The following is a 17,405-nucleotide window of genomic DNA, read 5'->3' as shown; positions in this document are numbered from 1 at the left end:
AAAAGACTCTAAACACATCACTAAACTCAGTGGCCTAGACAATGGTTAAGCTAGGTCACACAGCCATAAGTATCCTACTTTCAGGAATGCAAACATTTCTGCATTGCTGTGAGCTCAGTTGATAATTCTGAAAAGAGGTCACCTAGTGACCAACTGCTCTGTCCAGTTAATGAGCCACTTCACTTCAGCAAAAGCTCCTGTTATTTAATTGCAGTAGATGTGGAGGACAAAATTAATAAAGCCTGGCTTTGCAGAGATTTGTCTCCTGGGAATAATTGATCTCCATACTAATCTAATACATGTTCCAGTTGATGGTATTTCTAAATACTTGGCCTCATGGCTGCTTTGTTGTTTCATTTGCAAATGCCTGTTGCTGAACTAGAAACTAAATAGCCTACTTTCTGTAGTTTTGGAGATCTGTAAATGCTAAACTCTTTGACCTGCTATGTGCACTTGTGGAAGAGGAAGGATCAGACACCATGGTTACCAATTCTGCTTCCATTGGAAATCAGAAAAAGATTTACGTTTAAAATTGTAAAAATAAAAAAGGTTCAAGAATAGTGTGTGTATATATACGTTTACAGGAAATGTGAATTCAAACATTTTCAAAGAAAATGTTTTAAATCCTGCACTATGTTTTCATAAATGAAGGGATGCACAAGTACACCTTGTATTCAGACTCAGCGTAGGTCTCCTAAGCATCACTCTAAAATGCCAGGGCCAGCAGAGCTAAAAACTGAAGGAACCTATAGACAGACCTTATTTCTGGCTTTAAAACATGACTGAGGTGCTTTGAAAACCACTACAGAAAAGAGTCTCAATCAAAACTAAAAACATACGCTATGTATGCAATGTCAAGTGTTGAAGATTTCATCAGAAGGGCTTTCCTACACCTTGTGTTGATTTTGTTTCACACCCAATCACAGACATAAACTAAGGCCAAACCAAGCAGCAAATCTTTCCAAGCGGGGCGTAAAAAGCATAGAAATTGATAGAGGTGGGGATGCATCGTAAACAATCCTGCTGGTACAGCATGAAGGGATATGGATGGCACAAAGGATGGGCAGGACACATCCATGAGAGCAATGCGATGCCTACATGGAGCTAAGGGCCAGTGAGTGTGCCGTATAAAAGATGCAAGGTCAGGCAATTAGAGAAAAACCAAACAAAACAATCACAGCCTAGGAATTTATCTGTCACAAATGATCATGAAAACAATTCCAGCCAGTTAACTGATTAGGTGACTGAACTGTTTAAAGTGATGCAGCAGAAAAGGAACCCAATGAGATCACTGCATGCATCATCCAGAAACACATTAGTTTGGAGCTCTTATCCTTGGCTTCAGGAAGGATTTTCCCTGAAAGCTTGCACACATTCCCAGCTGTGCGTTTTCAATAAAGGTGAACTTAAAGTCACACATTTGAAGAGATGCAAAAAACTACCAAAATTATCATAGGAAGTAGTTTGAGAAGGTGTATAAAGCACCTTTTAGCATCAGCTGAGAAAGCATATTATCACTACCAAGAAATAGGAAGGACAAAATGAAGCATTTACAGTAAAAATGCAATGCAAGCGCAAAACGAGCAAAAAGATGAAAGAAAGTTGTTGCCTAGCGAAACACAGATTCTCAAAACCACACTGGACAGGAGCTGTGGTAGAGGAGATTTCAAACCGAAGCTAGAGAAAGTCCTGAGCATGCTGTGCAACCCACTGCATAAAGCCAGTGACCCAGAAAATCCCTTCTAGGTCCACGTCATCTGTCCAAGCAGAAAAAGCAGCAGCCAGCTTGGTTTTTCTCACTTTCGTTGAGAAACAGACTAAGCAAAGGAAGAAAAACTCACAAGAGTCAACATGATTAAAGTTACATTTTAGATTTTAACTACTTGCAGTTTCTCAGTAAAGACTTGTATTCTCTAAACTTGCAAGGAAAAATTATTTTAAAAGATATAGACACGTAAAGAGCTTCTATGTAAACCGAAGATTTCAAACTCACGTGGAGTTATATCTCTATAAAATACCAAATAAAAATACATTTGATGAAATAGACATGAGAATTCAGAAGTGACATGGTGGAGGTTTCTTTCTGCAGCTTTTTCTTTGCTTTGCTTTTCAAAATTACTATCTGTGGCCATATCAACACCACTACTGGAGTTTTAACTAAGGGATTATATTTGCTTACTGCAGTACAGCTCATGAGAAAAAGAATTTCTAAGATGGCTTTGCTTTTCCATAACTTCCTGCTTGTTTCTTCCACTCCTGCTTGTTTCCACGTGCTTACTCTGCCACAGAAGCTTATTTTATTTTCCTCACTCATCAATACAACGTTCACACTTCTACTTCACCCTCAAAGTAACTGAAGAACTGTAGTACTGCAAGATGCATACCTCAATACACAAATGAGTGAAGGACTACTAAGCCTTTTTAATAAGAATATTATGCTTGTAGTATTTTTTAAGACAGAGCAGAAATGTGTGTTCCCAGAGTTGTATTTTGGAGATTCCTACTCGCGTAAAGTGAGCATTCCTAAACGAAAAATGGAAACAAAATTTTACAAATTGCTTGAAAGAATGAGAGGCAAATAATTTTGCTTCAAAAAGGAGAAAAATGAGGATGCTCTTACTTGAAGATTTCTAAAAGAAAGGTTACTGCAGCACATACTAAAGTAAAAAGAGAATCCCTTTGAGATTAATGTACGGAGAATAAGAAGGTTTCATATTTGCATTGTGAAATTAGTACGTATAATGTCTCAAGGTTTTTCTGGTAGTGTAAAAATAGCACAGCAGCTAGATGACAGATTATTTTTAAATAAGCTTCTCTCTTTCTGCATGGTTAATGCTGCAAAATCCTAACAATGTTTTTACCTTACCACTGATTCTTAATGCTACACCAACCTACTAGTCAAACAGCTTCATTACTTACTTTTATCGCTCTGAAATTATAACAGTACTTACGTTATGGCAATATAATGGCAGAGAATGCTGCAGCAATGCTTGCAGCTTTATTACCCACACGTTGCTTATGCTTTCCTTCTGATGGTATCCAAAGAAAATAATGAAAATGTTTCACATTGACACAAACATTTAGGACTGTATATGGTAACATGCCATCCTAATACCCCTGGAGTATCTGTTCTGTAAGCACAGAATGAAGTTTAAAGTTCTTTAATTAAACTGTGACTATTTGATTTAAATGGACAGAAGTCCTCCTTGCCCTTGATCATACAGAAGAAGGGAAAAAAACACTATTTTTTTTTCCTTTTGGAGAACCTCCAGGTAAGTATAAGCATTCCACTAAATTCAGGATCCCTGTGCAGAGACGCTTGAGTTTATTTACGCAACTCAGTGCAGACCTTCCTGTACATTAACAGTACGTCCACTGACTTCTGAATCAACCTGCAGGTTTACTTTACAGCCAAAGTGTTATTCAATACACTAATATCAAATGCTAAGTTCAATAGCCCAGCCTTGTCATAACCTAATGTTGCCAAATACCCACACAAACACATTCACAACAAAATGGTTTCCCAAAAATCTTTATCAATGCAGCTAAAAGGAACTACGTGGCACCTGCTAAAAACCAGAACGTCTTTAGAGCAAGGAAATACTCAACTGAAGGATCGTGTTAGTCTGCAAAAAATGCTGACATTCAGATGTGGCTTCTAGAAATCTATTTGTGTCAGTACAGCAATGCACACAAACTTCAGATCAGCTCTTGTACTCCTTTCTTAGCATGAAAGCAGCATACTAATAAATAAATAACATCAATCCATGTAGCAACACATATTCAACTGATACCACAAACAATTTCACTGATGCCTATTTAGGAAGAGACATTTTAGATTGCCAAACTGCAGAAAAATAGTAAATATAGCAATAAATTACAAATTTGAGAGAAATGCATTTAGAATCATGGAATCACCAATGCTGGAAGACATACCTCCAAGACCATCCAGTCCAACTGTCCACCTGCCACCAATATCTTGCCCCTAAGCCACATTAGTAAATTTAATCTTTGTTTTTTTTTCCTCCCACTGAGCAATAGATTGGCTACAGAGACCTATAATGCATGTGTGCGCATCCCTCGTTTCATTAGGCCACCTTGTGATAACGAGAGAATTTGAGAGCCAAATTCTAACCACTGATTGCTGACAGTATCCAAATGGCCTTGGCTAAGCCATAGACTTTTTAGTCACTTGCTATATTAACTGTGTTATCTTTGCATGCCTAAGTGATAAAATCCCAGCTCCACTCAAGAAAACATCACATTACTCTAACACAGGAATTCATAAATCTAGTTTTCCCGGAGTGCCATCCCCACAGAAGTAATAATAACACACAATAATAATGGAAGTGTCAGGTGTAGGAGTGGCATTTATCTACCTAAACAACCTCTTCCTTCAGCAGGAAGAGACAGATAAGTACATTTTCTGCATACTATGCTGACATGCATGGCACTGTTCAACAAACTAATGCTTTAGTATCCATTTATTTAGGGATACCAGCTGTATTCGGGAATCTTGGAAACTGCTAAATGAATTATCTGAAATCCTTATAAAACTAGGAAGTAAAAATATTTGTTAGCAATTAAAAGAACATATTCTTTGGAATCAAGCAAGATCAAACAGAATAGAAATCCCTGGAGGCAGACAATAAAAAGCAATTGCAGAAGTTATACACCAGCAGGTGCATACACTCAGTATGCACACAGTATACAGACTCCTACAGTAATTAGCAGAAACAAACAGTTTTCATTTTAGTTTGTGTTTTGTTCAGCTGCAACACTTAAGATTTTGTTAAATATATATATATATATATATATATATATATATATATATATATACACTCTTCACAGTTGCCATGAAAAAAAAAAAGCAGTGGGACACCATTTCCAGACAGAGTTAATTGTTCAAGCTATACATTACAAAGGCTTTTAAGGTCATTAAACGCGTTCATTTTCCTTTTCCTCATGGTTCCTCTGCAGTAAGGATTTGAAGGGAAGGAAAAAACAAACAATTTTTATCTTTCAAATAAGAATCTTTCAAATGAGAACTTCTCTATCTTCAACTTCTTCAAAGGCCAAAAGACCCAGCTAACAATCCACTAGCAATGTGGGTCAAAACTGAAAATACAGACACACCAGGAAGGCATCTGGCTCTTTCCTGAGCAACACAGAATAGAAGAGAGGCTAATGCCTGCCAAGTATTTGAAAGACTTTTTTCTCCCTAGCTTGCTATCAGGAATAAATGAAGATTTAGAGGTCAAGCTGTATTCTGATCAGGGAAGCAGCAGAGGCAGACTCCGTACAATGCAAGTTTTGAAGCACTTTTAGCTTGAAGGAAAAAAAATAATCAGGAGAACAAAAACTGTAGTTGGGTCAACTGAAAAATAGATTCCACAGTTTGGATTCCCAAAATCTAGTCTGATTATTACTTTTGACCACAGCTGAATGCATCCAGCTTTCAAGCACGATGTTCTCCATCACCCCACTTCCAAGCCATCAATCCCACTACCAAGATTAAATTTAGGTTCCAGTACCACAGCCACATCCCCTCCTGCTGCGCCCCTGCAGAAAGTCTCCCATCAGACCTTTCTGACACTCGTGCAACTCCTACTGCATTCAGGAGTTGGCAGGCATGCAGCAGCGGATAGGAATTTAGGAAACAATGCCATGGGTGGAGTCCTGAGAACACAATCCAGCTCCCATTCTCTTGACTCTGCAGGAATAACAGCCACATAGTACAGTGAAAGCCTATTTTTAACTGTAAAGAAAGCCAACATGACTAAATGCACAAAGGGAGCAGACCTACAAAACAGCACAGTGTCATTTCTATGAAATCATTCTTCACAGAAGGAAAAAAGGCTCTTATCTATTTTTCTTACTTGCAAAAATCACGGTTTGGAATCGGGCTCTAAACTAGAAAATCCCACCCCAATTGACATCCAAATGACCTAGAGCTCAGCACCTGTGCTGGTAAGAAAACAAGCTGACAGACTCCACTTTCACAGGGTAAAAGATCACAGACTGAGGAATAAGAGCACTGCTTACGGTCCGGGTCCCTGTGATGGCCCTTCCCAGGCTGCCCATAAACTTTTGAGGATCAGGTAGCTGTAGTTAGCAAGAAGATGCACTGCTGCAAGCAAACGTCAGCAGTGGGTTCACCTGGACACCAGTACTAAATTATCTACAGATCAGAAATTACAAGTGCCACATGGAGCTTTTTTTCATTTCATGACTGCATTAGCATTAACTTATTAACAGATACTAAATGCGGCTACAATAGGATGCAAACAAGTACAGAGCTTTACAACTCATGAGCTTGTTGTTTCTTTGATTTAGAAAAGAAATTGCTGAATCCAGCCAAGAAAGCTGGGCTGAAGAGTGTTGTATCAGTTTCCATGCTCCCATTCCAAAGGAGAAGCACCACGTCCATTACAAGCTATAAAATGCATGCAAGTATTTATATACTTGAGCAAAGAGAAACATCTTCCCATTAAAGCAAAATGTCTGCATTTTGTCAAATAGTTCAAAGATTTCTGTAGTCGTTATAGTGCCTAATTGAACCTGCACTCATACACCACGTAAAGAAAATTCAGGATAACACTCCCAGCTCAAGGAGGAACTTTCATTCTCTCACTCACTCCCACCCCAGGGGCCACAGCACACTTCTTAATTTTGGAAAAGGCCAACTTCTTTTTTTACACCCTTCTAAGGTGCTCCAGTCTGGCTTTGAGAGGAATGGTGTCTTACAGGAGACAACAATTTGACCGCCTATAGCACTGGACTCCAGAACAGCTAGAATAGTATCCAACCCAAGCTGCTAGCTTAGCAAGCTACTCTCCATTTAGAAAAATCCTCCAATGTGATGGAAACTTCAGATCACAAGCAGACTGCTGCCCTTATTTCAGCTTTTTCCCTGTGTTAAGGTTTGGACCAAGTAGAGGATGCTAAGTTAACTAAGTGCAGTCAAGTCAGTTCATGGTGTCAAGATGCATGCTGGTGATGAGAGCAACCCAAAATACAGGACGCCTTTTGACCAGACGCTGAGTGCAGCACCACCTAAGCAGCTGCATACCACAAATGCAAAATACAAACTACATCTAGCCAAGGTTTTCTCCTATCTTCCAGTTTTTTTTCACCAAATATAATGGTTAAGATGCTTATCTTCTCTAATTTAAAAATAAAAGATAAAAAAAATCAGACAATACGCTTAGTTATATTAAGGGTTATACATCAACATCATTTGGGTGAGGTAATATGTTAATACAAGGCTATTTACCTTCAACATCATCTCCATAAAAGCTTTGCAATCTGTTGTCCTTCATCTACCCTCCTCATATCCCCATATAACAGATTTAGGAAGGAATGACAAACATTGTTATGAATTCCAGCTCCTGGGCGTAGGATCAGCTTTCACAAACAACTCAGTGAGCAATGCTCAGGTAACCCTTCAGTACAGTTTATTCTTCCTGTGCTTTTCTGCTGAATCATCAGCATTTCAAAATGAACATGAAAAAAAAAAAAAACAAAAACAAACCAACCAACTACTGGCAATGTATGAAAATGGGAAGAACAGCCAACCATCCATTGCTGGAGTAGTGTACAAGCGTCAGTTACTTTGCAGGGACGGATTGACAGGTTAAGCACACTAATGGTTAGAATCCTACAGAGCCTGCAAACCTGCACAAGTCAACCCACACTTCTTTTTTTCTTTTCTCTTTCTTTTTTTGGGGCTGCAGATGCTGATGAATACAATACCGAAAATGGAATGCATTAGGTACAAGACCCTTTGGTCAAGGGCAAATCTTGAGACATCTTTCTCATTTTTCTCAGATCCTTAACATTGACTCCATTCATCACGTGGGGTCATCACAGTCAGTTGTACTTGTCACCGCTGACAACAAAAAATACTGGAAGCACTGCTTCAGGATTATCCCACATGAACTCATGAAATACCCTACTGTCATGATTTTTTTTCCTTTAGTACTTTTCTATTCATTATGAAGTGCAGAGAATGCTAATAAGAAAGCATCAATCACAGTAACTGAAGAGAAGTCTAACTACATATAACCTACTGCAACTAGGATATCAGAAAATTAATATCAGATTTTAATGAGAATATCCCGAAACCTTGAAAATCTTGTATTTATTTCAGATAACAATCACAGAGCTGTGTATTTCTGAGAGCTCAGTACAGCTTCTCAAACACCAAGGATGTTGTTAAAGACTAATTTGTAGTAATTTAAAGCCTAGAACACAACAAAACCAAGCTGGATAAAAATTATTTTGCAGCACAAAAATCATTCATTATCCCAGAGCACTGATGGTCAGAAGACAGTTTATATGTTACCCAAATCCAGTTTACAACACTGAGCATTAGGGAACTGTGATTTCTAATTGCTAAATCATGCGCTGCTGTCTTTTGGCACAGATAATTACTTCTGCAGTTCTGCAGACCTGCAATACTATCACATACGGAAGAATTTTTCAGATAAGCTCCAGGTCATCTTAGCAGCAGAGTACAGACCATGAGGCACACTTCCCCCTCACTCTTGCACGCTGGAGTAGCACCAGCAGCAATCGTAACTGATGGAACAAGCAACACCACCAACAGCGGTTTCTAATCTTCTTATAAACCAGGTCTTTGCATATCACTATTTGAGGTGCCCTGCCTTAGGTAATTAAAGATGGAGCTTCCAAAAATCTAATTTACTCCATCTTGCTGGAATATTTTTATAGGTCCATCTCCTAGACCATTACATTTACAGGCTACACGGCTACAACCATATCAAAACTCTTAAATATTCTGCAAGGGAGTGCAAATACTTCTCAGGTGCAAGATGCTTGAGATATTGAGGCACAGGATTCTCTTAGCTGAACACACATGCTTCAAGTAACAATGGACTTCATGTTACTCTATTTGCATATTGATAATTCCCTACCCTACTTAGCACAGCATTCTAATATCCCCTATGTACTAGAGCTTCTATTAGTCCTCTGACTTATAACTTGTAGTTTCAGAAGCAAACCAATGGTACCTCGAGGGCTTTAAGGACTTCTAGTTTTCTTTCTTTAGAGGTTAGGATTTTTGGTTTTTTTGTTTTTTGATTGCTGGGTATCAACAGCTCTCAATATTAGCTGAATTTTTCAACTTGTCTGAATCACAGAATCACAGAATGGCCAGGGTTGGAAGGGACCTCAAGGATCATGAATCCCCCCTGCCACAAACAGAGCCACCAACCTTCACATTTAGTACCAGCCCAGGCTGCCCAGGGCCCCATCCAACCTGGCCTTGAACACCTCCAGGGATGGACGGGGCATCACAGCCTCTCAGGGCAGCTGTTCCAGCACCTCACCACTCTCATAGTAAAGAATTTCCCCTGGCCTCCAACCTAAATCTCTCCTCCCTCTCTGGCATTATAAATTTTTTGCATATCATTATTTGAGGTGCCCTGCCTTAGATAATTAAAGATTATAAATGCCAGAGAAGCTGTGGGTGGCACCGCCATCCCTGAAGGCGTTCAGTGCCAAGGCTGGATTGGGCCCTGGCTAACCTGAGATAGTTAAAGGCGTTACTGCCCATTGTAGGGGACCAGAACTTGATAGCCTTTATGGCCCCTTCCTAACCAAACCATTCTATCATTCTGCAATTCTACATTATTTCCAAATTTCATTCTGATGTCAACTCTCTATTCTGACCTGAAAAGATCTGCCTGTTTCTCAAGAAGGCAGAGAAAGCCAATTATTTGCCTTTTTTTTTAATATTTATAAACATCTATATAAACATACATACATACACAATCTGTTTTTGCACTACCTTTTCAAAAAGTATATATTTTTTAAGTATATATTTCCGCATGTACAACACAAGCACACAAAAACGTGCATGCTGTACAGCCTCCAGGCCTTGGTACAGTAACAGAAAAATGGCATGACATATACTACGTGCCGAAGACATTTTCACTGCCATCTGTACAGGTCACTAATGCACCCACTGTCACTCATATGAGATGACCCATATTATGCCAATGATAAGCTTTTGAGAAAATTTGCCTTTCAATGTTGTCCTGGAGAATAAGAATTTATCCAGACTATCACAGATTGCTGGTATGATGCCAAGCAAGCTACTTAAAATTAACCTTTCAGAAAGTCATTAGACCATGGGTGCCTGATCTGGGCCAAAATACAGAAAAATCAGTAAAAATCCATACTTCGAGCACTTACTGAAGTCAACTTACACTGATATACAAACATTTGAAGTTTTCAGAACTCTGTCCTCAGATTTTGCCCAAGATTTACTTCATTAGGACTATCTGAAAAATGTAGAGAATGTCACTCCGTGCCACGGCTATGAATCTCATTAACTCCATAGGTACAAACTCCATAAAAAGCCACAAAAGGAAAAAACAGTACTTTTGTCTTCTGAATAGGACTTGAATAGTATGCCATAAACATATTCTGACCGTTAAAGCAAACAAACCTAACACAAAACATCAAATATATACCAAAGCTTATCCATCTTGAGATTCATTTTAAGGAAAAAACTGTACGTGACCACGCACAATTAAAGACTATATTAAAGGGCATATTTGAAGTAGAGAAATAACTACTCCTAATCACTAAAAAAAAAAAATAAAATCCACAACTACGTCATTAGTCTGCAGAGAGAGCCTTTTTCAAAATACACTAATGAAATGGAAAGAGCAGTCTGAAGGGAATAAAACAGAAATCTTGTTTGTCAACAAGCAACAAAAACAGATGTCCCTTAAAACACAACTCCATCAAGTCCCAAGGTAGCGCGCTTCATTAAGACAGACAAGATCAAAATCAGCAGCAGCTAAAGCAGATAGCAGATTACTACCAAGTTGGAGGTAGGCTTTTTCATATATATGTTTGTTCATATAACTTTTTTCCTTGCATGTGTGCATACACACACACACACGTATGGTCAAGTCATCTTGGATTGTTCAGCTTATCAAGCTCAGCATATACTTTTCTTCCTTGCAGTGCGTGATGCTTTCCCAAAAGGGCAAGTAACTATCCCTGGCTATGTTTATTTTCTGAGTTCTAAAACAGTACTGATTATCCCTTCCAGAAAAAGAAAATTATGCTTCTGCTATAACGTTTCACGTTTCTGAGGAAAGCATCCCACAATCAACACCCTTATTGCACACCAAATTCAAATAGCCAAATTTGCATAGTTGCAACTCAAGACTCTTCCTCAAAATATCATTCATTTCCTCCTCATTGTTGGGAGTGAGGGGGCCCATAGCACGGAATCACAAACCTTTGTGAACTACCACACAGCGAGAGCAAGCCAAAGACTTCATGCTTTCAATATCTTTCAGTAATCAAGACATGACAAGATCATCAAAAGGTTGAAGTGTCTACGTGAGCACTAAAGGAGAGTCACTGGGTTTCTGGTAAAACACATCCCTTATTTGCACACTGAATTTCTATAGTACCAAAGTGAAAACATAACTTTTCTTACAGGCTGTTAATAAGTGATGGCAAGGTACTGGGCAATTCATGAGCTGTTAATCGTTACACAGTCATGGAAGAGCTGCACATCTCAAGTCACATTCTTAAGACTTCTTATTTTAAATATTCATTTAGTAATGCCAAGTAAAATTTCCACCAACAACATGTGGGACAGAAAAGGAGGAGTGAGATAGCTGCTGGGCAGCTGATAGTAATTCAAGGAACATCATCCACACAGCACCCAGCACACACGGGCAGCTGCAGCACTGCCTCAATCCCTTCCAATCTATGACAGATATATCAGACCTGTACTCTTCATGGATGCCACTGATCTTTAAGTTCTTACATTAATTAACCTACGAAATGTAAGTTTTCACTTCACCTCCCTCCAGTCCAACCATCATGAACATAATGGTCATTTTGCACATCATTCTTCACAGAACAGTAAACTTACTGCCAATTAAACTAGTGTTAAATTAGGAACTTGACAGCATTAACTACAATTAGTTTAGAATTTCGTGAAACCCAGCACAAGAGATTTCTGCACTTGTTTCCAGCTTGTCTCAGCAAATCAAGCTGCAAGACCGCAGGTGGGGATGCCACAGAAGTAAGTAAGGGTCTTTTCTTGAAGTCAAGTCCATCAGACATCAATAAAAGATTCAGGGATTCTGGAAACATACAAACATGAAAATAATTTCTCCTCAAAAACCATTAATTCAGTCAGTTTTCCTTTTTGGCAAAGCAACACTAAGTCTGAATATCATAAAACTCTGAACTTGTCTTCCCTCCCTACAATAACTCAAATTCCATGTTCCAAACAAAAAGCCTTTGCTTGGAGAACAAGCATGGAAAGTCTCATTGCCAAAGTAGTGTTTGACTGAGCTACACATGTCCTAACAGTTTCATTTTAAACTGTACGAGCCCTTATCTATGGATTTTGTTAATGCAAAATCTGCAATTGTGTGCCAGCTCTATGTCAAAAATATGATTTTTTTTTTCATTTATATGTCAGCATTTCTTAAAGCAAATTCATTTTCTTATACTACGATTATTAACTTCTACCTTTCATCATTCCGGTATTTTGGTCTATAGAGTGAAATTTCTCTCTGCGATTTAGTTAATTCAGAATAATGCATTTAAAATGTGTCAGAGTTTAGAATGTAAGGTCTCTAAGCTACTGAGTTATTTTTTCCCTCATTTACAAGCTTATTATTTTACATTAGACTTGCTGTGTTAGAAGAATCCATCCAGAAACTTTCGTTAACCTTCTCTGGAGAGCAAGAAGAATGCATATGCATCTGTCTCGTTTTATTTCAATTTGCAAATTCAGGGTATCCTATTCTATTTCAGATTCATCAGTACTTGTGTTTCAGGAGAAATGGAGTTGTGGTGGGTTTTTTCTTAGATTAAGTTCTAAATATTTCATGAACACCAACGATTTGGTAACATGAACTCCTTCATACTCGGAATGTAATTAAGAGGAGAAAGGAACAAAACAGCCCGCAATAAGAAACTGTGATACGTTTGCTGCACGCATAAAAATAAATTCACTAGACGTGTTCTGAAATGTTTCTAGACTGGTTTCTGTTTGCTAGACAAAATCAAAGCTGAATTTGTGGTGAAAATATTCTTCCTTTAAGAAGTTCCTGATACCACGTTATCCCCACTATTTATGACTACCCTGAATATACTGTAGGCATTCCCATGCTGACTCCCGCACACACACTAAGCACAGAATGTAGAGGATACAAGAAAGAAATAGTGAAATTAAAAGTTACATCAAGCCACATAAAATCTACCATGAAGATATTAATGTCAGCAAAGTGATAAGAATCTATTTCTATCATCTTTTTCTACTGTCAAGCCTAGATTTCCGGTTTCTGACACCTGAGGCCTTGTTAAATCATGTTTGCTGTTCTGCTTATGAATGCATTTATAACAAACAATAAACACAGGCAGCCCACGGGATTAAAGCCTGACAAAGGTGTAGCTGACTCATGGGATCAATTATAAAGCATCAGTACTTATGCCTTTTGTTCACGCCGTGTTTTACTAACAGTTTCTGCATTTTCAGTGCAAGCCTACCACAGATGTTCAGTGCCATGTTACAAGGCAACAGCACGCCCGTACCACACATTACACAGAACAAATCTACTCTTACCACCAGCTACAATTAAACCACTTGTTACAAAGCTCAAACACCTCTTTAAAGTTTCAACAAATGCACAGTCATTTTACCTGAACACTCATAGCTTCGCGACCAAATAAAGTATGTCAGTATTTCCCGAGTGCACTTCTAACCTTCAAAAAACCGACAGAGTTGCCTTTCCCAAGCTGAAAAACAGCCTTAAGCACAGACACAGATTCTAACGCCACCTCAGGTACAGCTTTCCCTGAAAAGCCCGCTATTAAATTCGCAGACCAGGACAAGTACACAAGGATAACAACAAGCAGTTCCAATTTTCCATGCAGCTCGCCTGAGACAGGTTATTGATAGAACAAACAGAATTTGCAATACTTACTGAATGTTTCTCCTGCTGGCCCATAACTCCATGGTTAGCTGGGATTGCAAGTGGTTTCATAATGAAGAAACAGAAGCTGAACTGAATTTACACATCATGTACCAATTTCTTACGGATGGCAAGTCACCCTCTACAGCATTAAATTAAAACGAGGAGGAGGGGGGGAAGCAAGCTGGAGCTGAAAGTGTCACTACGGGTAAGCTCAAAAAACCCCTCACACTTGTAGTGCAGAGAAGCAATCCAAACGACAGCGTTAGTCTCCATTTTTGTAACACAGAAAGTCTAACCATATCAGGATGCAAAGAGCCTGATGAAACCCTACATATCCAGTGCTCATCCAGGGGAACAAAACCATTCCCCGAGACAGAGAAATGGGAAGAAAAAAAAAAAAAAAAAAGCAGAAAAAAAAGGAGGAAAAAAGCTAAAATGGCTGACTGCACAGAGACTCCCTCAAAAAGGCTTAATAGAGTATTATGTTAGTCAGGGTGCAGGAACCAGCCCCAGCACCCAGCCAAGCATTGTTAATACTCCTGTTTCACTTGCAACCGCACACGCTCACACACGCAGCCCCCCCCCGCCACCACCCTCCACTCCCCCAAAATCAGGGCAGAGCATGCGAGCAGGGACCTCCTCCCCTGGCTGCCAGCGCTACCAGCAGTAGTGACCGGTGATCCGTGCGCCGCTCAGCTAACCAAGTTTGCACAATTAATCTCGGCGGCGTGACATTGACGGACATTGGATTTTATGACGCCCGCTCCTCACAATCGAGACGAGCACATCTACCCAGCAGGAGAGCCGGCAACAGAAATACAACACAGTAACACACACAAAAACCCAGAGAATCATGAGTCTGAATGCAATACGCCAATATAATTACGTTATTGTGCTTACTTTGGAAGACCATGGCTGCAGGCAGTTGGCATAGCAACGCACAAGGAAAGCCATTTCCTGGGCAGAAAGAATGCTTCCTTTTCTAAATAAAAAATTCCTCTTAGGATACAAACAGCATTGCTGCTTCCTGCAGAAAGCAAAGAGACTCTAGTCTGTCTCTTAACCTGCTCAGGCACACTCAATGCGGTCCTAGTGATGTAAGTGCATTTCTCACTCACTCTCTCCCTCCCTCTCCCTTTATCCACCGAAATATTTGAGTCAAATGGAAGACACATTCCTCGAGGCTCGTCCCCTCCAACACTTAACCGTTTCACTCATTAAGGTAGAGGTGGACGACGCAGAGAAAACAAGCGGCTCTTGCCTGTATGATGTCAGCCCCTGAAGATGAAGGCAACCCAAGGGGGAGGGATGTGCTCACGGCTGCTCCTGAGGGCGCTGCCAGGATAAGGACCAGCATGTATCTCCACCAAGCAGGACTTCTCAGGAAGATGAAGGCAAAGCAGGTTTCACATCACCTTCCTTTCCCCCCTCCCACCCAAAAGAGTGCTGCTGCAGAGCTGTAAACGCTGTTATCAAGTATTTATAAACAGTGCACTTGACAAGTTCTTGCAGATTTTCAGCTGTTTCGCTGTTAGGCAGGCCACAGACATCCATGGCCTGTAGCCCGTGAGCGTCAAGATCCTCTTAAAATGCAATTTTTCTTCCTGAATATAGATCTTGCTTCTCTGTGAGCACTGTATACACAAATCCCCCAGAAAACAAAAGGGGATGCAAGATCTGAAAGAGACTGACATACATATGGCTTTTATAATCCCCCTCTCTGACCGTAATTGCATCTTAAACTGGGAAATCTCCCGGTGCCTCTCCTGGTAGGGCTGTGCTGCTGGTCGCACACTGCCAGCACCAGGCTGCAGAGGAGCCAAGGCGCGGAGGCCGGGCTGCAGCAGCAAAGCCAGTGGGCAACCCTCACCACAGAGCCCAGATCCATGGCACCTGGCAGTGGAGACCCAGACGGGACCAACGGGATCGTGCCACCTGCCCAAGCAAGCCTCAGCCTTCTCAGGGCATGTTTACAGCATATTCTGTCAAATCAGCGACCATCTGTGCTTAAAGCCACTTCAAAGTCTTTTCTATTTCCTTCAATAATAGGAGGGAAAAGGATTTAACAGTTGTTACAAAGGCGTAAACACAGGAAGAAATGAATGCTGCAGAGTACCACATAACCTAATCTGCAGCTGCCTTCCACCAAAATACATGTCCACTGGTAATTACGGAGTGATTTCTTTCTGTGCGGACAAAGATTGCTAGGAAATGAGGCTATAAATTTAATGAAAACCAATCTGATCTTTATTTTTTACACTTACTCTAAGGACACCACTTCATACGCAGCATATTCCAAACTAAATCTATTTACACTTACGAAAGTTTATGACACTCGTGCCCTGGGTTTCCTAGTATATGCTAAAAACTTTCCACCAAAGAGAAGTTACTCTTTAAAACGTCTGAATTACAAAAATAAGTTTTTTTAAAGTCTTTGTGACGTGCCAATGCCACCCAACAGATGACTTTAAAGCGTTAGATCATGCTCGAGCCCTGTAAAACTGTGAAATGCTTAGCACCATCAATTTTCTGATCAAGTTCTGAACCGAAATAGGAGAAGATATTCACTTCGGGAAGGTCCAACAAAGCCCACCTAGTACAACATCAAAATCTGCCACTTGTTGACACACAAAGCAAAACTTCCCAATTCAGTGACCTAGTGTATAACAGCACAACCAGAATCTGAGTTGAGTGCTACAAGCTCATATCAGAAAAAAAAAAAAGAAGAAAAAGAATTTCTGCCAAGACAGAAATTACTCAGCAGCGTAGGAAGGAAACACAACACTTTTCTGGACTGTTATGTACTTAACTGAGCTACAAACATGTATCTGCATATGGAATGGGGGGGGAGTGGGGTGGTTTAAACTAAAAGAGAGGAGATTTAGATTAAGCACTAGGAGGAAATTGTTTATTCAGAAGGTGGTGAGGCCCTGGCACAGCTGCCCAGAGAGCTGTGGGTGCCCCATCTCTGCAGGTGCTCAAGGCCAGGCTGGATGGGGCCCTGGGCAGCCTGAGCTGGTGGGATCAGTCCAGCCCACAGCAGGGGTTGGGGCTGGGTGGGCTTTGAGGTCCTTTCCAACCCAACCCATCCTGTGACTCAATTACCACCACCTCCCTCACTTCCCAGGTACAGTAGAGCAATGTAAACGTGTACCTCCTATTATCATTCCAGAAAAAAAATGAAGACTGCTCTAAAAGTAATACTTCTTGTTTTATTGTGTTGGCCTATGACATCAGAGCTGGATGCTGGTGATATGATAGTAGAGGTAGAACCTTCCAACCAACGCTCATTTTGTTTCCACAGGACAGATGGCAGCAGAGGGGCAGTCTGACAAAACAGTACCTGACATGGAAATGAGTACGGAAGCAAAAGGGCACGTCTTTGAACTATTCCAAGCAGAAAAAAAATGGCAC

The 17,405-nt window shown here is 40.1% G+C and overlaps 1 protein-coding gene across 5 annotated transcripts in view; it reads right to left on the bottom strand.

Moving 5' to 3' along the window:
* RAPGEF2 (Rap guanine nucleotide exchange factor 2) overlaps nucleotides 1-17,405 on the bottom strand; it is a 170,207-nt gene that overhangs the window by 51,433 nt on the left and 101,369 nt on the right. The window contains exon 1 of one of the 5 annotated variants that reach the window (XM_048941369.1): nucleotides 14,001-14,350. The exons of the other annotated variants lie outside the window; for them this stretch is intronic. Coding sequence (XP_048797326.1) covers nucleotides 14,001-14,060 — 60 coding nt within the window. The 5' untranslated portion in view covers nucleotides 14,061-14,350. Of the gene's footprint in view, nucleotides 1-14,000; nucleotides 14,351-17,405 lie in introns of those variants that run through there. 5 annotated transcript variants of the gene reach the window in all.

Source organism: Lagopus muta, chromosome 4 (assembly GCF_023343835.1).
Source record: "Lagopus muta isolate bLagMut1 chromosome 4, bLagMut1 primary, whole genome shotgun sequence".
Lineage (NCBI taxonomy): Eukaryota > Metazoa > Chordata > Aves > Galliformes > Phasianidae > Lagopus > Lagopus muta.
The sequence above is the reverse complement of the archived record's forward strand: the minus strand, read 5'-3'. Positions and strand labels throughout refer to the sequence as shown.